Consider the following 22,393-nt stretch of genomic DNA (forward strand, 5'->3'; position numbering starts at 1 on the left):
CACCAGTCCAGCTTACTGTCAGGTTTTTGGCCCAAGGTGCTGGGGAGGGGGGGGTCAAATGTGATCTGGTCACAAGTCACATGTCTGGCGTCATACCCCTGTATATAGTTTCCGTGGTAACCTCTAAATTCCACGGTTGCAGCTGGCTGTGACCAGATTGGCTGGCCACACGGACCTCAGCCGTGCCCATGAGGTGGCCAACGAGGTCCGTCGAGTTGCTAAGCAACTGAAGGAGGCACAGAGTGTGGCACAGGTCTACAACACCCGAGAACGGCTCTTTGGCGTTCCCGTCACCAACGTGAGTGTGCCTCACCTTTCCGGGATTTACTGAGCTACAAAAGCGCCAAGCTGGTAGCCTGAAGCCACCAAACAATAGTCTAATCTGAATGTGTCCTGAAATATCAGGTAGTCAATTCCGATTAATCAAAATTTTTGCAAAGTTCTGATGTGTGCCATGTGCAAAGCAGTATAAAATATAAGAAATATAAGTATATATTATAAGCCCCTCTTATTCTGTCCAGTACAACAGTCTGCAAAAGTTGGCCAACGACTTCCAGCCATTCCGTGACCTGTGGTCCACAGCGTCTGACTGGCTGCGCTGGCAGGAGAGCTGGATGCAAGACCCGCTGTCCACCATCGAACCTGAGCAGCTGGAGAGCAGCGTCAGTGAGGCCTCCAGGACCATTCAGAAGTGCATCAAGCAGCTGAAGGACGCCACAGGCGAGTGCTGCTGTATCTCCCTCTACTTCCAGGTGTTTCAGCATCAGCCCACCTCACTCCCCTAACTGAAGGCCGGCTTACTCCCCGTCTACATGTAGACTGCCAAGCAGTGGCTTCGGACATCCAAAGGAGGATCGAGGACTTCCGACCGTACATCCCCCTGATCCAGGGGCTGCGCAGCCCAGGCATGCGCAGCCGGCACTGGCAGCTGCTGTCCGAGAGCATCGGCCTGAACGTCAAGCCCAAAGCCGGCCTGACCTTCTCACGCTGCCTGGAGATGGGTCTGCAGGAGCACATGGGGGCCATAGGCCGCGTGGCCGAGGTCGCCGGCAAGGAGTTCGCCATCGAGCAGGTGGGCGGCGGGCGGCTGTCTGTACCTTTTTATTTGGGGAATATATGGTGCATCTTTAAATGTTATATTTATCCAAGAATCATTGAAATGTGGAAACCTGTAAAAGTATTAAAACTGTGCCACTCAGCATAAATTAAGGGTAATTTGAAATTAAGGTTTATTTGAATGTGCATAAACCCTTATATAGGTAAAAAAAAAATCCAACACAGAAATACAAAATAAATAAGAATGCATAAAAAAGATGCGAGTTTTGCACTGGTGCTAAAATTGGGTTCTGTATTACAAAGGAGAGATACAAGCTATAGACAGAAAGCTATAATTAAAGCACTAATGCTTTGCAGGCTCTGGATAAGATGGAGCTGCAGTGGTCAAGCGTGACCTTTGAGGTTCTGCCCTACAAAGAAACGGGTACCTACATTCTTAAGAGCCCAGATGAGGTCTTCCAACTGCTGGACGACCACATCGTTATGACCCAGAGCATGTCATTCTCACCCTACAAGAAGGCCTTTGAAGGACGCATCCATACATGGGAGAGCAAGCTAAGGATCATGCAGGTACAGAGACACATACCCACCTGGGAAAAGTGTGCTGTGCAATCACATTAGGACTTTTTAATGTCAGTATTTCTAAGATCCCATTGTTTTGCAATTACATCCTCATTGTTTGCAATATGTTCCTTACTTTAAATTGGCTGGTCAAATAAGCATTCAGCTACACAAACAATCAAGCATTTACCCACGTGCAATATTTGTTTGTTGATTATTATATTATGTCATTTTCAAATGGTGCCTCTCTGTCTCCCCCTGGTGGCAGGATGTGCTAGAAGAGTGGCTCACATGCCAGCGTTCATGGCTGTACCTCGAGCCCATCTTCAGCTCCGAGGACATTAATCGGCAGCTTCCCCTGAAAGCGAAGCAGTACCAGACCATGGAGCGCACCTGGAGGAAGGTGATGAAGAGTGCAAACGACAACAGGCAGGTGAGTGGCTGTGGATCACCAGGCTGAGATGAATATGATGTTTTAATGAAAGGGACAGTAATTGTGTTTTGGGTATTATAGGCAAAAATCTTCATTAATATTTTCATACAATGATGAGGCATGAAGTACTATAAGTCAAAGGCAAGTGACCAAGAGATTTGTATTTATTGAGATAGATAGATAGATAGATAGATAGATAGATAGATAGATATATAGAGAGATAGATAGTCAAAATACATTGCAATATATCTAAATACATATGGACTTTTATCCATTTATCTGACACATTTATCTGAAGTGATTTACAGTAGAGGGAGGGGTTGCAACTTATGTATGATTTCTGGGATTTAAACCTATGACCTTTTGGTAGTTAGTGCAACGCTCTACTTGTTGAACTGCATGGATAATATACTTTTTACTTTGAACTGTTTCTACAACTTCTACAGTTTTCCATTAAACTGCTGTGTGGTAAATGCCCGATCCCCATGAAGATAATGTTTTTAATGTAATTGTGATTTTACGCCATGTCACTCAGGTGATTGAGCTCTGCCCCGATGCCCGCCTGTTGGCCAGCCTGAGGGACTGTAACAAGCTGCTGGAGATGGTGCAGAAAGGCCTGAGCGACTACCTGGAGGCCAAGAGAGGAGCCTTCCCCAGGTGAGCTAGATTTGGGTGATTTCTGTGGACTTTCTATTGATACATTGTGGAGTGTAAGGATACATTCTACTCAGGATTTAGGGCTCATTGTTTGATACGTTAATAATATATTCAACAAAACAAAACTGAAAACAAACTAAGATCTGACAGTTCCTATTTATTCCTTTTTAGGCACATGCATTTACAAAAAAAAAGCCATTTCTTTTTTACTTGCAGTTTCATCCTTATTCTGCAGACTCCAGTACAAAAAGCAAAAATAAAATCTCAAATCAAAATATGCCTATTGGACCCTCTTACATTAACATTAATAAATGATTTTGTGCCATAGTACATTGTTACACCCCTACTGTGGATCACATCATACTATATACTGTAACTCTATTGATATAGCTGAGAATAAGCCGGTACAGCCTTTATATTGTTGAAGTGCAAAATCCTGGATTTGTGATGTGTGACCTACTGAATTTCCTCTTTGACACTGGCTTAGATTCTACTTCCTCTCGGATGACGAACTCCTGGAAATCCTGTCCCACACTAAGGATCCTCTGGCAGTGCAGCCGCATCTCCGCAAGTGCTTTGAGAACATTGCTCGCGTGAGTGCCCCCGCCCATCATCTACACAGATATGAAAGGACAGGACAGGGTAGCGTAAAGTAAGGTAGGATAGGACAGGATAGGACAGGATAGGATAGGATAGGATAGGATAGGACAGGATAGGATAGGATAGGATAGGACAGGATAGGATAGGATAGGACAGGATAGGATAGGATAGGATAGGACAGAACTTTATCGCTGTGAGTGAAAATTTCTTGGTCCAGTAGAGAGGGATAAATACAACAAATTACAATGTATGATAAAGAAGACCAGTGCAAATGTCTGCTGCACAAAGGGCAGTTGTGCAAATGGCATATACAGTATAGATTAAATAAAAATACCTTTTAGAGGAGGCAGTGTTGTCATTTTAAAGTATAATGTTTCACATAACATCTCATTGGAGTATATTTAGAATAGTAGTCACATAAGTTAAAGTTTGTAGCTTGCTCATTCGTTGAATAAAGTTCCTGAAATACCCCATGATATGTTATCATGAAAGTTGGCTGAATATACCTCAAAGCTGTTTGAAGAATTAAGAACACTGTGTCTCCCCAAAATATCAGTTGCTAGAAAATACAGTGGTTTGAGGTCTGTATCACACCCCTCAGGTTCTGTGGTGTCTCTGAAGCATCTGAACTCTTGCCCAATAGCTTCAGTTCCAGCCCGACCTGCAGATCACACACATGTACTCAGCAGAGGGGGAGGAGGTCAGGCTGTCCGTTCCCGTGTGGCCCTCTGGGAATGTGGAGGACTGGCTGCGTGAAGTGGAGAGAGCCATGAAGGCCACGTTGAGGGACAACATTGAACGTTCCCTGCAGGATTACCCAGAGGTCCGCTTCCTGGGTGTTGACATACCATTATCCACAGTGTTTTGCTAATCACATGGCCTACAGTGTTTATCAGATTCTTTAAAATGTTTTTCACTGCAAGAATTCTTCGACTACATTTTATTGCAGGAATTTTTAAATGTCGATAAATTCCGCAAATGCCAAACGTGATGTGTAATGAGTTTATGAAATCTAAATGTTATCAGCTAATTCTACCAGTTATGGCTCTACCCACTGAGTCTGTCTCAGGGTATTGTGGGTAGAGCCCTATGACTATGGCAACGCAGTGCTCACCCTGTGTCTGACCTGCCTGTCTCATGCCCTCCATCAGAAAACACGCACAGAGTGGGTATTACACTGGCCTGGGCAGGTGGTCATTGCTGGATGCCAGACCTTCTGGACCACAGAAGTGTCCAGAGCCCTGGAGCTGGGTGACCTGGCCAGTCGGCTGTACCCCCAGCTGCAGACACAGGTTAGTACCTGCACATTGCTCTAATTGTAACAAGAGAATGTTGAGAGACAGGAAACAAACTTAAGGTAGGTATGGTCATGGGAGTTTTACTTACAGAAAAATGTTCTGAGGGCAGAAGGAAAAATGATTGGTTCAGAGAGATAAGCACTCAGATTGTAGAGGAGGTGGGTCCAAGCAACTAGAGGAGGAGGGACCAAGACATCTGACTGGTTGATACCACCTCCTCTAGTTTGAGAAAGTGTGTTACCTTCACCTGAATGAGGAATAGCGAGTTCGACACCTGGGCAGTAAAGTCTGTAACCCTGTTTTGCTGGGCCCATTTTCAGCTGGGAGACCTCGTGATGCTGGTGAGAGGCCAGCTATCGAAGATGCAGCGATCGGTGCTATCTGCTCTCATTGTCATTGAGGTCCACGCCAAGGACGTGGTGGCGAAGCTTGTCCACGAAGAGGTTTCTAGTGTCAATGACTTTGAGTGGATCAGCCAGCTCAGGTCAGACCCAATACAACACAACTGCTCAGGAATTCTGCCTCAGGACTTTAATTATGCATAAAACCAAATGCATGTCTGTCAGCGTGATACCTGCTGTTTTTGCAGGTACTACTGGGCCCGGAATGACCTGCATATCCAAGCTGTGAATGCAGAGTTCCTCTATGGCTATGAGTACCTTGGCAACACTGGCCGCCTGGTCATCACCCCCCTGACGGACAGGTTACTACTCACAGACAGGCCGAATATCACTCACCAAACCCCATTCTGTACCCTCACTTTTTCATTCTCCCTTCGCAGATGTTACCTGACCCTGACGGGGGCCCTACACCTGAAATTCGGAGGCGCACCGTCTGGGCCTGCTGGGACAGGGAAGACTGAGACAACCAAAGACTTAGGGAAAGCACTTGCCATCCAGACCGTGGTCTTCAACTGCTCAGACCAGCTGGACTTCATGGCTGTGGGAAAGTTCCTTAAGGGTTTGGCCAGGTCAGACTAGGCAACTTCGTATTGAATATTGCAAAACATTTGAATTAAATTACTCGTTTTATTATTTTAACACATTGCTGCAGCCATATTACATCGATTGAACAGCTAACACAATATACAGCACACACACATCCATCCATCTATCCATCCATCCATCCATCCATCCATGCATCCATCCATCTATCCATCCATCTTCTAGCCACTTATCCTGGTGAGGGTTGTAGGGGGCCTGGAGCCCCCTACAGGCAGCACAGGACACAAGCCTTGGGTATACCTATACACAGAAACATACACATAGGTAATTTAGGGATAGGTATACAACAACCATAAAAAAATATTTCCACCCTGGATGGGTTAGACAGTTAGACACCAATGAATCAAAACATTACAATCGCCCCCATGCAACGCAAATAGCATTTACTACTTGTAGTTGGCGTGTTGAATGCTGAAGAAATGGGCAGGGCTAAAGATCTGAATGACTCTGATATGGGCTAAATCGTTATGGCCTGATGATTGGGTCAGAGCATCTCTGAAGGCTAGCGGGGTGCTTACAGTCAGCCAAGGTGAGTGCCTACTGAGAGCAGTCAGAGGAGAGAGAAACCACAATCCACCGGCAGGATCCACACGATGCAACAGAAAATGGGATTCACGATGTTTTGGCTCATCGGAGTATATGACCTAGCATTTAGTAATAGTCTGAAGCTATCAGAGTGAGCTCCATCTTGGCTTTCTTTGTTTGCTGTGGCTGTCCCTCCCCTGGTTTCCTCCACAGCTCAGGGGCCTGGGCCTGTTTCGATGAGTTTAACCGCATTGACGTGGAGGTCCTGTCTGTGGTGGCACAACAGATCACCACCATCCAGAAGGCCCAGATGCAGGGGGTAAGCAGAGCACAATCGCACACTCAGACACACATGGGCAGCTAACACTGTCACGTACCAGATTACATAACTGACCACTGCAGCAGCAATTCTGACTGCTGCAAATTTCATAGAGAGTTTTCTCTCTGATTTGGCGTAATGATGTGATGAATGTGAACATCTATCGTGCGTTTGGTTGTATATGTATCTGTTGTCTGTGGGTTTTGGTCTGTCTCTGTGTCTATACAGTATGTCTGTGTATGAGCAGGTACAGCGATTCGTGTTTGAAGGTGTGGACATCCCGCTGGTACCCTCCTGTGCTGTCTTCATCACCATGAACCCTGGCTATGCTGGTCGGACTGAGCTTCCAGACAACCTCAAGGTCACTTATGGGCTCTAGGAAACAGTCAGAACTTTAAGGCCTACAGTTCCCATTTAGGTGGATTAGTGACTGAACCGAACAGATTCTACAAACTTTTATTAGCAGGATGAAGGAAGAGTTGCATTCTCAGTAGCTAAATTTTATAATGGTGTAGATTGTATTTTCTGGAAGTGTGTGATATAATTTGGCTAAATAAGCTATAAATAGTTTGTTGTTCTGTTTTGTCCAGGCATTGTTTCGTCCTGTGGCCATGATGGTGCCTGACTATGCCATGATTGCCGAAATCTCCCTCTACTCCTTTGGATTCAGTGACGCCAAAGTCCTTTCTAAGAAAATCACAGCCACCTTCAAGCTGTCCTCAGAGCAGCTCAGCTCTCAGGTCTGGAAAAGTCTGGAAGAGTCTGGAACGTGGCTGGATTATGTGGTTATGTGTCATTGCATTGTGTGGATGCTGTGTGTGTCTTTGTATGTGTCTGACATGTTTCTGACGTGTTTTTGTTGTTTGCATGTTTTATGCTGCTTTGTTGGTAAACGTTTATTTATCTGTATATTTGTTGTTTTGTCCATATTTCCTTGTGTTGATTGCAGTATACTTGATTACGTATACAGGGCTTTGCTTCTTTTCTTTACCTATAGGACCACTATGATTTTGGCATGAGAGCGGTGAAGACTGTGATCTCTGCTGCTGGGAACCTGAAGAGAGAGAAACCAAGCATGAATGAGGTGTAGAGTAATTCTGATTAGTGTATATGAATGAGGTGTCACAGTACAGAGTAACACTGATTAGTGTACATGAATGAAGTGTCACAGTGTAGAGTAATTCTGATTTGTGTACATGAATGAGATGTCAGGATGTTGAGTAATTCTGATTAGAGTACATTCATCAGGTGTCACTGTGCAGAGTAACCTGCTAATTTAACGTATGCAGATAAATCTTTAGTTATCATGATCTTTGTTGCTGGCCAGTGTTTTTACATTTTGACACCCACCCCTATGTGTCTCCCAGGAACTCATCTGTCTCCGGGCAATAAGAGATGTCAACGTCCCTAAGTTCTTGCAGGATGACCTCAAACTATTCAATGGCATCGTGTCTGACCTGTTCCCCAAGATCCGCGATGAGCCCATTGACTATGGGGCGCTGGAAGATTCCATCCGCAGTGTCTGTCTGAAAATGTGTCTAAAGGATGTTGACAGTGAGTAAACATGAGTGATAAAGGCTCGATCTTTAGGTACCCTGGGGTTCCACTGGGTGCTGACTTGTGTTCACTTCTTCTCTAGGTTACATTACTAAATGCATCCAGCTGTATGAGACCACAGTGGTCCGGCATGGCCTGATGCTTGTGGGACCTACTGGGTCAGGCAAAACCAAGGTTAGCTGTATACAAGTTCTTTATCATCATCATTAGTTTAGACCAGTGTTTCCCAACCCGGTCCATGGGGACCCCAAGACAGTCCTTATATTTACTCTCTCTCAACTCCCACCCAGTCAAGGACACTGAATAGATGGTATGTAGATGGGTGTGCTGGAGAGAGCAAAAACATGGATTGTCTGGGGCTTCCCAAGGACTGGGCTGGGAAACATTGGTTAGACACCTAGCTAAATGGATACTGTACTGATGTGCATGTGTGTGTCCATGTGCCAGTGTTATGAGATCCTGGGAGCGGCAATCACAGCCCTCCGGGGCCAGCCTTCAGTGAGCGGGGGTGTCTATGACGTAGTGCAGATCTATGTCCTGAACCCCAAGTCCATCACCATGGGGCAGCTTTACGGCGAGTTCGACTTACTGACCCATGAGTGGTGAGGAGCTACAGAACCCTAAAATAAATGGTGTTACACACCTGTATGGGCACATACAGTATACTCACAGCAATGTAACATATACAAGCACTTGTATGGTAGGTATCACTGCATCTTGGGATGTGCCCTTTTTCACACATGCAGAATTTACCTTAATCCAGTGCTACTCCCCCCTTGTAGGACAGATGGCATCCTTTCCTCCCTGATCCGTGCCGGCGCTGCCTCAACAGATCAGGAGAAGAAGTGGTACATGTTTGATGGACCAGTGGATGCCGTATGGATTGAGAATATGAACACAGTCCTGGATGACAACAAAAAGCTGTGCTTGAGCTCTGGAGAGATCATAAAACTGACTGACGTGAGAAGAAAATAAAAATGTAGCCTAATTTGACTTGCAAATACACGTGCACCAATGCTGATGTTCATAAATGCTTCTTTGCTTCCCGGTTGCCAGGCGATGACAATCATGTTTGAGGTGCAGGATCTGGCGGTAGCGTCTCCTGCAACCGTGTCCCGCTGCGGGATGGTTTACCTGGAGCCTAGCATTCTGGGCCTGTCCCCTTTCACAGAGTGCTGGCTGCCTACCATCCCAGACCCGATAAAGCCCTACTCCCAGCAACTCGCCTCTCTCTTCACCAGGTTCTTGCAGGTACAAGTTTTTGGTGGATGACATCAGGGCTCGACCTAGCTAGCATGTTTAAGCATGCTATGCGATTACAGTGTGTGCCAATGTGCCTTTAGCTAAGTTACTTGACCTATATTACTTTAAAGAACCAGCTACATACATAGGTTCTATAAGCATGTGTAAATCATGTAGCACAGTCTCCAAATGGGCATTTAGTATATAAGACAAAAGATGGACAGCTAATGTATTGTCTGTAAACAGGACTCCATCGTGTTTGTGCGCCAGACCGTGAAAGAGGTTGTTTCATCTGTGGACTGCAACCTCACCTGCAGTTTACTGAAACTCCTGGACTGCTTCTTCAAACCCTTCACACCTCATGAAGTGAGTTTTGGTCAGAGAATTCAGGAGGCCACCAGTAGCGCACATACAACACCGCTGCCATGTACTGTTGAACACGCCAAGCCCAGGACATTGGCAGGCATAGCTGTCAAGTCTCCCGTTTTGGCCGGGAAACTACTGTATTTTACCCCTCTTTCCCGCCGTCCTCCCGTATTAGTATTTTCCCATAAATCTCCCGTATTATAATATAATTAAAAAAAAAAAATTCCTCTGCCTCTCCAAACTGAACTGTCAGTAGCCTGGCGAGAACTGCCACCTGCAGTAGTCTGCAGGTCATTTACAACATTAACCAGGTCATAAATGCAGAGGTTAAAATGGCAATGCTGTGTGCCAAAAACAACGTCACTTTCACCTTCTGTGACGACTTCAACAAGGATACAAAGTCTGCAACAAATCTGTATAATGTCATTAGTGAATGCCAGAGAGCCACATGAGTGAACATGAGAAATTAAAAGAAAATGTGTAATGAAAATAAAATATAAATGACAAATGGTTATTTTAGAATTCTTGTACACCCATCTTAAAATGTAAGGGATACTGGAGCTTGGTTGGGGTGGTGGGGTGGCTCGCGGTGGGTGCCGGAAAATTTCCCTTATTTTCAAATCCAAAACTTGACAGGTATGTTGGCAGGTGCGTGACACATTTCGCTAGGACACACACAGCTCGATAACAGCACGTCAACGGGAATTCATTATAACAAGACAAATTTTTTCGATGCCATTAATGCGTGTTGAGTCGAATGGCAGCTTGGGAAAAATAATGAACAAAGAAGAAGGTATTTTGAATGGCAGGTTCAAAACTCTGTCAGATGGGTCCATCAACAAGACCAAAGTTATTTGCGATTACTGTCGATGTGAAATAAGTTTTTTTTTTATTTATTACTTTCATCAGTCCAAAATTTACATATACTTCCTTAGTATTTGGTAGAATTGCCCAGAAACTGTATCACTTGGGCCAAACGTTTTGGGTATCCTTCCACAAACTTTCTACAATACTATTTCATGCTGGAATTTTGGCCCACTCCTCTTGACAGAACTGGTGTAACTGGGTCAGGTTTGTAGACCTTCTTGCTCACACTCGCCTTTTCAGTGCCGCCCACAAATTTTCTATGAGACTGAGATCAGGGCTTTGTGATAGCCACTCCAATACCTTGACTTTGTTGTCCTTAAGCCACTTTGTCACTAATTTGGAGGTATTCTTGGGGTCATTGTCCATTTGGATGACCCATTTGCACCCAAGCTTTAACTTCCTGGCTGTTGTCTTTAGATGTTGCTTCAATACATCCACATAAGTTTCTTTTCTCATGACACCATCTATTTTGTGCACCAGTCCCTTCTGCAGCAAAGCAGCCCCAAAACATTATACTACCACCCCCATACTTCACAGTTGGGATGGTGTTCTGAGGCTTCAAAGCTTCCCCCTTTTTCCTCCAAATATCATTATGGCTGCACAGTTAAATTTTTGTTTTGTCAGACCACAGGACTGATGGTATGTTTTCTTCAAAATGTCCCCAAAGTGTGGTAAAACCTGAAACTTCCGGACTTTTGGGGACATTTTTTCAGGTCCCCATTTGGATAACCTCAATTTTATAAAAATCTGTGAATGTAATAAAAAAAAGAAACTAAAAATGCTCAAAGACTTTTTCATTTGGTTACTTATGGTTAACGGTTGGGCTGAATGGCGGTTAAGGATGTTGTGATTGGATTAGGATTTTTCCCATAGAAACGAGTGGAGAGATCCCACACAGATACTGCATAATTACAAACTTGTGTCTGTGTGTGTGTCTTTTGCAGGGGCAGAGGCCAGTCCCTCAGGAGAAGCTGGCATGCCTCAGGGAGCTCATTGAGCCCTGGTTCATCTTCTCTTTGGTGTGGAGCGTGGGGGCCACGGGCGACGCCTTCAGCCGGCAGCGATTCAGCTCTTGGCTGCGGGGCAAAATGGTGGAGGAGAAGGTGGCTGTCCGTCCATCAGTCAGTCAGGCCTCACCTGTAGTGTGGAGGAATGTCAGGATCCCCCAGAAGCCTTGACTCTGTGCTCCATACCACAGATACACTTGTGCTTCCCAGAAGAGGGCCTGGTGTATGACTATCGGCTGGATGATGCCGGAATCGACGGCTTGGGAGAGGATGACAAGGAGAAAGAGAGAAAGGCAAGTAGAGTAGTATCCAACTAGAGCTTTCAACTTCTGGCTGACTAAACTGTAAATGTGCCCCTGAACCTCAGTTCTGTATTATACAACAACTAACCCAAATTTACAAATTTACATTTACATCATTAAAACAATAAGTGGGCTTTTACGATGACTGGCATTGTTGTGTACACAGGTGTGTTGGGTTAGTTGGATGCTGTCTGCCCAGAATGTGGTTATCGAACCATATACCAGCTACTCTGACATCATTGTCCCCACCCCCGATACAGTACGCATGTCCTTCCTGGTTGACATGCTGCTATCCAGTGGAAAACCGGTACATCCTCTTGTATCTCACGCATAGCAGTATTATTTTACACTTGTAACTTGACTGTTTCAGATGTTTAACAAATATGATATGCAGTGTAGTTTTGCTCGATTGAGACTACTGCTTGTGTTGTAGGTTTCCTGCTAATATGCATCGTGTTTAGTATGCGCCGGACTGTGCATTTCCTGTGCGCTCTGTACAGTGTAGCTGCTGAGAGATCTGCATGTGCTCTGTGCTGCAGGTGCTGTGTGTTGGGCCCACTGGCACAGGGAAGACCCTCACCATCTCAGACAAGTTGCTGAAACACATGCCTGATGAGTACATCTCCCACTTCCTCACCTTCTCGGCCCGCACCACTGCCAGCCAGACTCAGGACTACATCGATACCAAGCTACAAAAGAGGTACGCCTGTTTCTGTACACTCTGCCTGTGTCGATCTGTTCCAGGGGTGCCAGGTTTCTAGCGATGCAACACTAACATCATTTTCATGCTTAGACAGGGTCAGGTATCATTACCAATCTTAGCCTGCATGACACACAGCCCCTCCCTGGGCCCCCTCATGAGCCCGGGCCCAGGACAATTTCTCCAGTTCTCCTGATAGGATGGCGGATCTGACAAGGACAATTTATAGATTAGAGCCTGTTTTGGCCATTTTAACAGCCCTCATCAAGGAAACATTAGTAGAAAATGCCACTGGTTCAGGCCAAATCTACTAACACTGTAACCACAGGCAATTATTTCTGGGAAGTTGTGTTTGCAAAAGGATTTCTTGACTTGTTTTTGCAGAGAAAAATGTATCTCCACAGAGTAATTAGGAGATGTTTGTGTACATTAATGCAGGCTGAATTAATGAGTGTGTAGCTGCCCTGCTCTTAGCTGTTGACCATGACAGATAAGTCATGTCTGGGAGGTTGGTGAGGTGTTGGCTTTGCCTCTTCCTGCCAGGCGTAAGGGGGTCTTTGGAGCCCCTCTCGGGAAGTACCTCATCTTCTTCATCGACGACCTGAACATGCCCATGCCGGAGACGTACGGAGCCCAGCCGCCCATCGAACTTCTCCGCCAGTGGATGGACCACGGGGGCTGGTATGACAGGAAACAGATTGGTGAGTGTCATTTCTATAAAAATGGGCAGATGGTTAAAAGCAGCAGAGCAGTCTTAGGACAGACCAGTGTTTCAGCAGTAATTCTATGTGAAAAGCAAGAAAAGGTGTTTGTGTGTTAATGTGCGAGGGCAACATAAGATAATGATGGGATGGAACCCATACAACCACTTCTCGTTTAGCAGCTGAGTTCCGTTCCAACAACCAGGTTGTTAAGCAAAATGATCACTAAGTAAAAATCTTAATATCCTAGGCTTGACAGTGACTGTCCTTACGACTTTGCTTCAGCCTTCCATAATCTATTTCTTTTATTCCTTATTTTTAACAACATTTTATCCATTCTACTTCTCCCACTTCTGCATGTGTTGTCAGGCATACAAAATTTGGTCAAAAAATCATGCATTGGTCAGAAAATGAATTTTTCCGTTGTGTTTGCAAATGGTTGCTAACCAAGATACTTGTTAAATAAGGAGAGGTTCTATAATGAAAAACTTTAACAGTTTATAAGCTTAATTAGGTTCATTTAAGATGAACAAATATAGTATAAATGTAAAAAGTAAGAGTAAAAGTCCGTACTCTGTAAATAAATTAACCTAGACACCTTCAAATCACCACGCATAATGTACTTTGTATCTTGTATGATTCATGCGAGGGACAATCTTCAAAATCATATTTGTCAGCATGATGAGTTACAAGACAGTTTGACAAAACAAAATAATCTGTTTTGACAATCAGGTTCATTCAAGAAATTGGTGGACATCAACTTTGCTTGCGCTATGTGTCCACCTGGAGGCGGCCGCAACCCCATCACCCCTCGCTTCACACGTCACTTCAGCTTCCTCTCCTTCACCGAGATGGAGGACGACAGCAAGAGGAAAATTTTCTCCACCATCCTGGGAAGCTGGATGGGTGAGCTTACTGGCACTTTACGTGCGTGTTTGTGGTGGTTTGAGGAGAGTTATGGGCCCCTTAGCATCACTGTGTAACTCACCCTGGTATCCTACTGCTTTATGTCTGACTCCTCGCTATGGTATGTCATTACTGTCTTAGGGGTGCCACAGTGTCTCAGTGGGTAGCCTGGGTTGGGGATTCAAATGAAATTAAGTTTTATTGTCATTTGTACAAATACTTTTGCATATCCCATCTTGAGCTGGGTTGCAGGGTTAGTCATCTTTTCAGCACCTCTAGAGTAGTCTTTCCCAACCCCGTCCTCAGGAATCCCCAGACAGTCCAAGTCCCTGCCAGATAATCCACATTTTTGCAGATGTGGAGTGTTGGGGAGGGTCCCTGAGGGTCAGGTTGGGAGACACTGCTCTAGAGCATTTTTCAGGCGATTAGGGATCTTGCTCAAGGGCCCAACAGGGATGTAACCACTCTGCTGAGCATGAGATCTTCCAGCGATCTTCCAGGCATAGGCAAGAGTCACACACCCAGGCTAAGTCTGACCATTTGGAAGAAGGATGCTTTGCTGTTTTACTTACTGTGGAATAATATCATACGATACTGCAGAGCCAGTCAAGGAGATACAGCCACTGAATGGGCCACTGGTTGATGCTACAATTCAGGTGTACACTACCATCACATCCCAGCTGCTACCCACGCCTGCCAAGTCCCACTATACCTTCAACCTCCGTGACCTGTCTAAGGTCTTCCAAGGCATTCTCATGGCAGAAGCTAGCAAGATCACGGTCAGTTCCCTTGTTTAGTTATGTTTAGTTGTATAAATCATTTCTGTTGTAACTGAACGTGACTGGATCTTGGGTATTACCCATTCTGATGGGAATCCAGAGGTCCATATTTATTTGAAGGATGTCAGATGTCCATGTTTTTGTGCATTTACCCCAGGACGTTTTGCTGTAGTCATTTTTTTCCCTTTTATTGAACAGGATAAAGTGCCTCTGCTACAGCTGTGGTACCATGAGACCTGCCGAATCTTCCAGGACCGGCTGGTGTGTGCAGAAGACCGCCGCTGCTTCGACGAGCTGCTACAGGCTCAGATCAGACAGTTTGGCTGCCATTTTGAAGAGGTGGCACCACACCAGCCGGTCCTCTTTGGCGACTTCATGGTCTCTGGCGCCGAAAACAAAGTGTACCAGCTTATCGACGACAAGGACAGAGTGAGATGCGATACATGTGTTCCTCTTGGTCTTTCCACTGCTTGTATCACCATAGCACAATTTAACCACTACATTTTCACAATAGTTGGTTCCGTCCACTTAAATTCACAGGACTTTTCTGCCAATTTTGTCCCATAGCTGGTTCATGTCATAGAAGAGTACATGGAAGAATATAATCAAACCAGCACTACTAAGATGAAGCTGGTACTCTTCATGGATGCCATCGAACATGTGTGTCGCATCAGCCGTGTTCTACGACAGCCCCTTGGCAATGCCTTGCTGCTTGGCGTCGGGGGAAGTGGCAGACAGTCTCTCACCAAGCTGGCGTCCCATATGTGAGAAATTCTCACGCTCATGGTTTTGTTGACTAAAGATGGTCAAGACAACCATAGATAAGCCAAAGATAAGGGCCATTTTGTTTCGCAGTTCCTAACCATGAGGGTTGCACATATGTATGAGTCGAATATCTTAGTACATACTACTTTCAGTCACCAAGATGGGCACCCACCTATATGAAAGGAAATTACTTTAATTTGCTGGATTCTTCCTCAGGTCTGAGTATGAGTGCTTCCAGGTTGAGTTATCCAAAAACTATGGCAACACTGAGTGGAGAGAAGACATCAAGACCATTATGCTGAAAGCTGGTCTACAGAATGTAAAGATCACCTTTTTGTTTGCAGACACACAGGTACGACACAGCTTCAAATACAAATATGTTGGTTGCTCAGTCTATACAATTTCCTTTAAAAAAAAAAATTCACAACTGAGACTTAGACATACTCTTGCAATATATACACTGTGTCTCTTCTTATCTCAGATCAAGAATGAGTCCTTTCTGGAGGATGTAAACAACATCCTGAACTCAGGTGACGTACCAAATCTATATTCATTGGATGAGCAGGAACGCATCCTGGCTGCTATGAAGCCTGTTCTGCAGGACTTGGGCCTGCAGCCCTCAAAAGCCAACCTCATGGCCACCTATCTCAAGAGGGTTCGTGCTAACATCCACATGGTACTCTGCATGAGGTGAATGCTCAAACCTAATACTTTATTGAACCTGCACAATAGCACAGTGTCAATGACTTATGTGACCTCGAGACTCATTTTGCAGCCCTATCGGGGAGGTCTTCCGGGCACGGCTCAGGCAGTTCCCCTCCCTTGTCACCTGCTGCACCATCGATTGGTTCAATGCCTGGCCAGACGAAGCACTCCAGTCAGTCGCTGCCTCTTTCCTTAATGAGCTGCCAGATCTGGAGGTTGGACCAGATGCAATTAGGGGGCTGGTAAATATTTGGGATTCTCGATGGGGAGACCCAGGTCTTCTTTCTGTACTGCACATTAAACTCTGCACCATGGCTACTACAGCCTATCCGCACACTGCACCGTTGTTACTACAGCCGATCCTCACACTGCACCCAAACTCTAGACCTCTCTTCTCTCTTACATCCATCAACTGGACTCTATAGCAATTTAAAACTGTTAAATCTCATCTCCTTAGCCTGGCTTATTCACTCCATATACTTAAAAGCGCATGTCTGGTTTTATTGGCGTTGTACTGTTGCTGTTTTTATTCTTTGTGGGTGACCTGGAGTATCCTGGAAGGTGCCTTTAAATTATTATTATTATTATTATTATTATTATTATTTATGATAATGCTCAAATGAGAGATTGGGGAAAAGCAATGATACTGAGGCACTAATAAAGGAAAAATAATAATAATTGATACCTATGGGGAAATTGTTTTTACGCCTCCCTCAACTTGCTCTTTGTAGAGTAAGTTGTCTGTGAAGGGCAGCCACCTGTTGGAGCACCCAGGGAGCTGGGGGTTAAGGGCCTTGCCATAATGTGGGGAAAAAAACTACTGTCAATCTTTTCTTTGAATGTCTATTGTCCTTCAGAGCCAAATGTGTGTAGAGATCCACCAGTCAGTAGCCAGAAAGTGTGAGCAGTACTTAGCAGAGCTGTCGCGACACAACTATGTCACACCCAAGAGCTACCTGGAGCTTCTCGGCATCTTCTCCGCACTCTTTGGGCGTAAAAAGCATGACCTACACAGTGCCCAGCAACGTATGAAGACTGGCCTCGACAAGGTGTGAGGAAGAAGACGATGGCAGCTGATCATATACATACAATACTGCACATCTTTTTGAGTAAGGGGGACTATGTGTCTTTGTTGCCATACCCTTAGCTACTGCAGACAGCAGAAGATGTAAGCAAGATGCAAGAGGAACTGGAGACGATGAGACCTCTGTTGGAGGAGGCAGCTCGAGATACTGTTGTTACCATGGAGAAGATCAAGGTAGGTGAACTACGATTATTTATATGCTTAATTTGATTGGCTTTGTAGCAATTACCCCAGTCCATGTCTGTGTGTGTGCATGTTTCTCATGTGTAGGAGGACACGGTTGTTGCAGAGGAGACACGGGTGGCAGTTCAGGAAGAGGAAGCCAAAGCATCTGAGAAGGCTCGCATAGCACAGGCTATCGCTGGCGATGCACAGAAGGACCTTGATGAGGCTCTGCCCGCCCTCGATGCTGCCCTCGCCAGCCTAAATTCTCTCAACAAGAATGATGTCACTGAGGTAGCTCTGCTTAAAAGCCCATATGAACCATCTTAGCACCATAGCATGATATCTTGGAGGTTAATGCTTGAGATCATGTTCCATAGGTCAGAGGGATGCAGAGACCACCCCAGGGCGTAAAGCTGGTGATTGAGGCTGTCTGCATCATGAAGGGCATCAAACCTAAGAAGGTGCAAGGTGAGAAGCCGGGAACTAAGGTGGACGACTACTGGGAGCCAGGCAAAGGACTGCTTCAGGACCCAGGGAAGTTCCTGGAGGGCTTGTTCAAGTTTGATAAGGTAAGGCAGAGCCTATGCACAGGCCCAGGCCTTCCAGGTTCTTGAGTAAGGCCAGCAGTTTCGTGTTTGGTGCCATAATATTAGAGCTGTACAACGTTGGATCACACTCTTACTAATAGGTTAACTATCTTGAGTGATACCACCAGCATAGGATTGCTGTATGAGTCTAGTCCTTGTTGTTCTGCATTACACTTCTGAGTATGTAGTTATCTTTAACATAAGATGATGTCTATAGATATTTATTTTGGAAAGTTCTGTCCTATTGGTGCAATGGCTTGTATTCCTCTATTAGGACAACATTCCTGACTCTGTGATCAAACTGATTCAACCCTACATTGATAATGACGAGTTCCAGCCCGCCTCTTTCGCCAAGGTGTCCAGGGCCTGCATCTCCATCTGCCAGTGGGTGCGCGCCATGCACATGTACCACTTCGTCGCCAAAGGTGTGGCGCCCAAGCGGGTAGGTCTGGCTCACGTGTTTATGACCCGGCGAACACCAAAGGGGCAGAGGTGAGAGCTAGTGACATTCTGGAGTGGCTGGAGTGATAGAGTGTGATGTATAGCACGCTTTCTGCTCATGCAATGGCAGGATGAAGCATTCTTTGCTTTTACTTACCAGGTGAAATGTTTCACCATTACTATTTCAACATTGATGTTTTAGAAAGTGAATCGAACCCTTCATGAGCATCTCTGGCGCCTGATCTGAGATTTTCTGTTGCCCCCTACCCACACTGATGGACGATGTTCATGACACGGAGAAGGTCCAGGCTGGCATCTTTAGCCACCTCACACCATACTTCTTCTGCTTTCTCATTAAACAGCAAGCCCTGCAAGAAGCCCAGGAAGATCTGGCTGTGACCCAGAATGTTCTGGAAGATGCCAAAAAGAAGCTGGTATCCGTGGAAGAAAACGTTGCTGCCCTACAGGCCAAGTACCATGACTGCCTGTCCAAGAGGGACGAGCTGGACAGCAAGTGCACCTTGTGTGAGCAGAGACTGGTGCGGGCTGACAAGGTCAGATTATAACGTCGTTAGGTCCAATTACTCAGGGGCATAGTCCCGAGTATTTAAGATGCCAGTCTTCCGTCATAAAACAAAAAAGTTAAGCCCTGGGTAAACTTGACTTGCCCCTGGTTTTTTTTTTAAGATGAGCCGGATAAACTCTGTACTCACCCTGTCACTGAAACAGAGTTCATGTTCATCGAAGCGTAAATCCTTTCACTGTCTGAGGAAAGTAGACATGAACAAACACATGCGTGACATGCCCTACTGTTTCTGGTCTGGATGTACATATTAACACACGACTAAAAACACCATCATACATACTGCTTGTCAGATGCAGTGTGTTTTACAATATTTCGCTCTGCTTACACAACTTGGTTTACAACATACCACAGCTCACATAACCCATCTTACAACATTGCTTCCACCTTCTGCTTGCTGTTTTTAATACGTATGCTTAGATGCCAGCATCTAAAACACATGCAGCAATGAGCAGTCATAGCTTGTACTACTAGAGGAAAAACATTGAATGAAATCGCCTGATAAGCTCCAGCTGGTCTGGCATGGATGATTCACAGCACCTCCAAGCGAATGATACCTCCATTTTTCAATTTGTAGTGCGCTAATGCCAGATCGGACCCTAATTCTCACAACCAGCTGCATTTCCTCGGAACGCCCAAAGCTAAAGGCGACGTACCAGTCTTTGCAGCAAGAAACCGTTCACCCAGATAAATAAAGTCATTTATTATTATTATCATCGTTAAGCATTATACCCTGCTGACATCCTATTGATCGATTTTAGTAAACATTACCAGATGAGCTGGGGGATCAGGCAACCAGTTACACTGCAGGTGTTAAACGCCAGGCCTCCCTCCTCTGGTAATAGTCTTGCTTTATTTCAGGTCTGGGCAGAACATAGTGGTCCTTCCTTAATTGTCCCATGCAGAAATGGGCCAGAGTCAAGCAGGAAAAAAGTTTGACTCAGAACAGCAGCAGCTCTTTTACTTGTGCAACACTATGGCTGCATCCTCATGTCATTCCCTTGTGTGCGTGTGTGTGTGTGTGTGTGTGCGCACACTTGTGTGTTAATGCACACAGCTCATTGGTGGCCTGGCAGATGAGAAGGTGCGATGGAGAGAGACAGTGGAGAACCTGGAGTACATGGTGGAGAACGTATCGGGAGATGTTCTACTCGCAGCTGGATACATTGCCTATCTAGGCCCTTTCACAGTGAGCGATAGTGTCATCTCTGTCTGTGTGCCAGTAGGATGAAATGGTTGTGCAATTACAAGCAATTACATGCAATTACAAGTGCATGCAATTTGACTAGCAGGATCTGTGCTGTTGATCGATAGTATTTTGTTGAGTGGAGGAGTATATGTTGAAGTCGCAGTGTTTGAGTAACAAGGTGCGTACTTTGATGCAGGGTGAGTATCGGATGTCCATGGTAGAAGACTGGCTACAGACCTTCAAGAAACTGGGTGTTCCCCACACTGACAAGCCCAGTCTGATAACCACTCTGGGTGACCGGGTCAGGATTCGATCTTGGCAGGTTAGGGCCTTTCGAAAACAAACACAGCCTAGCAATAGCTCTATAGGACAGTAAACAGCACAGCATCTCAGTTCATAAAAACAAAGAGGAAGGTAAACCAAAACCAGAATATAAAACTTTTTTTTAATAAAAAAGGATGTTAAAATAGAAATCACTAGGATATAAGACAATGCGCATGGGATCCTAACAGAGAGTAGGTACACAGGAAACATCGAAAATGTATAATTTATATTTACTGAATATTTACTGAACAGGACTCTAGTTTTCATATTCCTCTTCTGAAATTTGTAAAAGATGCATAAATTCCAAGGGTAGTGTGGCATTTTCTGCCTGTACTTACGTTCCTATAGTAGTTTACCAAATGTTCATGTAGATTCTCTGTACTCTCAGACACATGATAGCAAGTGTGAATTGCATTATTATTGTTATTATTGAAATAGCAGAATGTGACTTGGGACGTGATGTTTGTATGTAGATTTCAGGCCTGCCAAACGATACTCTGTCGGTAGAGAATGGTATTATTACACAGTACTCCCGACGCTGGCCCCTGTTTATCGATCCACAAGGACAGGCCAACAAGTGGATCAAGAGCATGGTGAGTTTATGCCATTCTTATTCTAATTGGCCTGTCAAAACTGAGTCCAGTCATTAGTCAGTTGCTTGTGCCATTTGTACCTGTGTGTTTTAGTCAAAATACACAATCTGTATTTCCTGAATGCATAGCAGTCCTGCAGTCTTCAGATGTGTCTGAAATTTCCAAAGTGATCAACGTGATGAATCTAGTTCAAAAAGAGTAGGCTGCCAGCAATAGACCATAATCACTTCTAAAAAACGTAGCTCTCTGATTGGATGAGAATGTGGAAAGGTGATTTCTTGTTACTTTAGGAATGTGACAACAGATTGGATGTGATGAAGCTGAGTGACCGGGACTTCCTGCGTAGCCTGGAGAATGCCATTCGCTTTGGAAAGCCATGCCTGTTGGAGAACGTGGGAGAGGAGCTGGATCCTGCATTGGAACCTGTTCTTCTACGACAGGTTCGGACCCTAGAGTAGTGTTTCCCAACCCAGTCCTTGGGGACCCATTTTGGTTCAGAGAGATAACCAATCGGATTGTAGAGGAGGTGGGTCCAAGCACCTAGAGGAGGTGAGACATCTGATTGGTTGGCCCCGCCTCCTCTAGGTGCTTGGACCCACCTCTTCTACAATCTCATTGGTTATTTCTCTGAGCAAATAATTTTTTTTGTTCTGCTCTCAGAACATTTTTCTGTAAGTAAAACTCACATGAGCTCCATATTCAATGCACTAGTCCCACACTCCTACATACATGTTTTGGTAAGATGGGTTTTTCACTTGTCTGCTATGTTCTCTATTCATACCTGAGTGGTCCTGCTCTACAGACATTCAAGCAGCAGCAAAACACTGTGCTCAAGCTTGGAGACACGGTCATACCTTACCATGATGACTTCAAGATGTATATCACCACCAAGCTGCCTAATCCCCACTACTCTCCAGAGATATCCACCAAGGTCACTCTCATCAACTTCACCTTGTCACCCAGGTATTGCTCTATTGGCCGAAATAATCATCAAGTCCAAAACCCCCCACACCCAACTTGATTACTAAACTAATCAGCTGAATCCTTATTGATGCAAAATACACATTGGTTACATAA

At 45.0% G+C, this 22,393-nt stretch overlaps 1 protein-coding gene across 1 annotated transcript in view; it reads left to right on the forward strand.

Annotated features, from left to right (window-relative positions):
• Positions 1-22,393, forward strand: part of dnah1 (dynein, axonemal, heavy chain 1) — a 44,170-nt gene that overhangs the window by 9,737 nt on the left and 12,040 nt on the right. Inside the window, exons 18-62 of the mRNA XM_072715524.1 lie at positions 143-298; positions 522-720; positions 819-1,072; positions 1,414-1,626; positions 1,886-2,050; positions 2,586-2,707; positions 3,195-3,300; positions 3,951-4,130; positions 4,459-4,599; positions 4,926-5,089; positions 5,195-5,308; positions 5,387-5,575; positions 6,348-6,453; positions 6,701-6,814; positions 7,044-7,193; positions 7,451-7,537; positions 7,821-8,007; positions 8,093-8,184; positions 8,458-8,612; positions 8,793-8,970; positions 9,067-9,261; positions 9,499-9,618; positions 11,430-11,588; positions 11,684-11,785; positions 11,961-12,101; positions 12,334-12,494; positions 13,038-13,195; positions 13,928-14,101; positions 14,702-14,880; positions 15,079-15,309; positions 15,448-15,644; positions 15,862-15,997; positions 16,127-16,335; positions 16,421-16,592; positions 17,208-17,399; positions 17,498-17,608; positions 17,705-17,890; positions 17,977-18,168; positions 18,461-18,628; positions 18,990-19,181; positions 20,268-20,399; positions 20,596-20,721; positions 21,197-21,316; positions 21,607-21,756; positions 22,119-22,279. Of these exons, the coding sequence (XP_072571625.1) occupies positions 143-298; positions 522-720; positions 819-1,072; positions 1,414-1,626; positions 1,886-2,050; positions 2,586-2,707; positions 3,195-3,300; positions 3,951-4,130; positions 4,459-4,599; positions 4,926-5,089; positions 5,195-5,308; positions 5,387-5,575; positions 6,348-6,453; positions 6,701-6,814; positions 7,044-7,193; positions 7,451-7,537; positions 7,821-8,007; positions 8,093-8,184; positions 8,458-8,612; positions 8,793-8,970; positions 9,067-9,261; positions 9,499-9,618; positions 11,430-11,588; positions 11,684-11,785; positions 11,961-12,101; positions 12,334-12,494; positions 13,038-13,195; positions 13,928-14,101; positions 14,702-14,880; positions 15,079-15,309; positions 15,448-15,644; positions 15,862-15,997; positions 16,127-16,335; positions 16,421-16,592; positions 17,208-17,399; positions 17,498-17,608; positions 17,705-17,890; positions 17,977-18,168; positions 18,461-18,628; positions 18,990-19,181; positions 20,268-20,399; positions 20,596-20,721; positions 21,197-21,316; positions 21,607-21,756; positions 22,119-22,279 (7,136 nt within the window). The remainder of the gene's footprint in view (positions 1-142; positions 299-521; positions 721-818; positions 1,073-1,413; positions 1,627-1,885; positions 2,051-2,585; positions 2,708-3,194; positions 3,301-3,950; positions 4,131-4,458; positions 4,600-4,925; positions 5,090-5,194; positions 5,309-5,386; positions 5,576-6,347; positions 6,454-6,700; positions 6,815-7,043; positions 7,194-7,450; positions 7,538-7,820; positions 8,008-8,092; positions 8,185-8,457; positions 8,613-8,792; positions 8,971-9,066; positions 9,262-9,498; positions 9,619-11,429; positions 11,589-11,683; positions 11,786-11,960; positions 12,102-12,333; positions 12,495-13,037; positions 13,196-13,927; positions 14,102-14,701; positions 14,881-15,078; positions 15,310-15,447; positions 15,645-15,861; positions 15,998-16,126; positions 16,336-16,420; positions 16,593-17,207; positions 17,400-17,497; positions 17,609-17,704; positions 17,891-17,976; positions 18,169-18,460; positions 18,629-18,989; positions 19,182-20,267; positions 20,400-20,595; positions 20,722-21,196; positions 21,317-21,606; positions 21,757-22,118; positions 22,280-22,393) is intronic.

The sequence above is a fragment of the Paramormyrops kingsleyae genome, chromosome 8 (assembly GCF_048594095.1).
Source record: "Paramormyrops kingsleyae isolate MSU_618 chromosome 8, PKINGS_0.4, whole genome shotgun sequence".
NCBI classification, from domain to species: domain Eukaryota; kingdom Metazoa; phylum Chordata; class Actinopteri; order Osteoglossiformes; family Mormyridae; genus Paramormyrops; species Paramormyrops kingsleyae.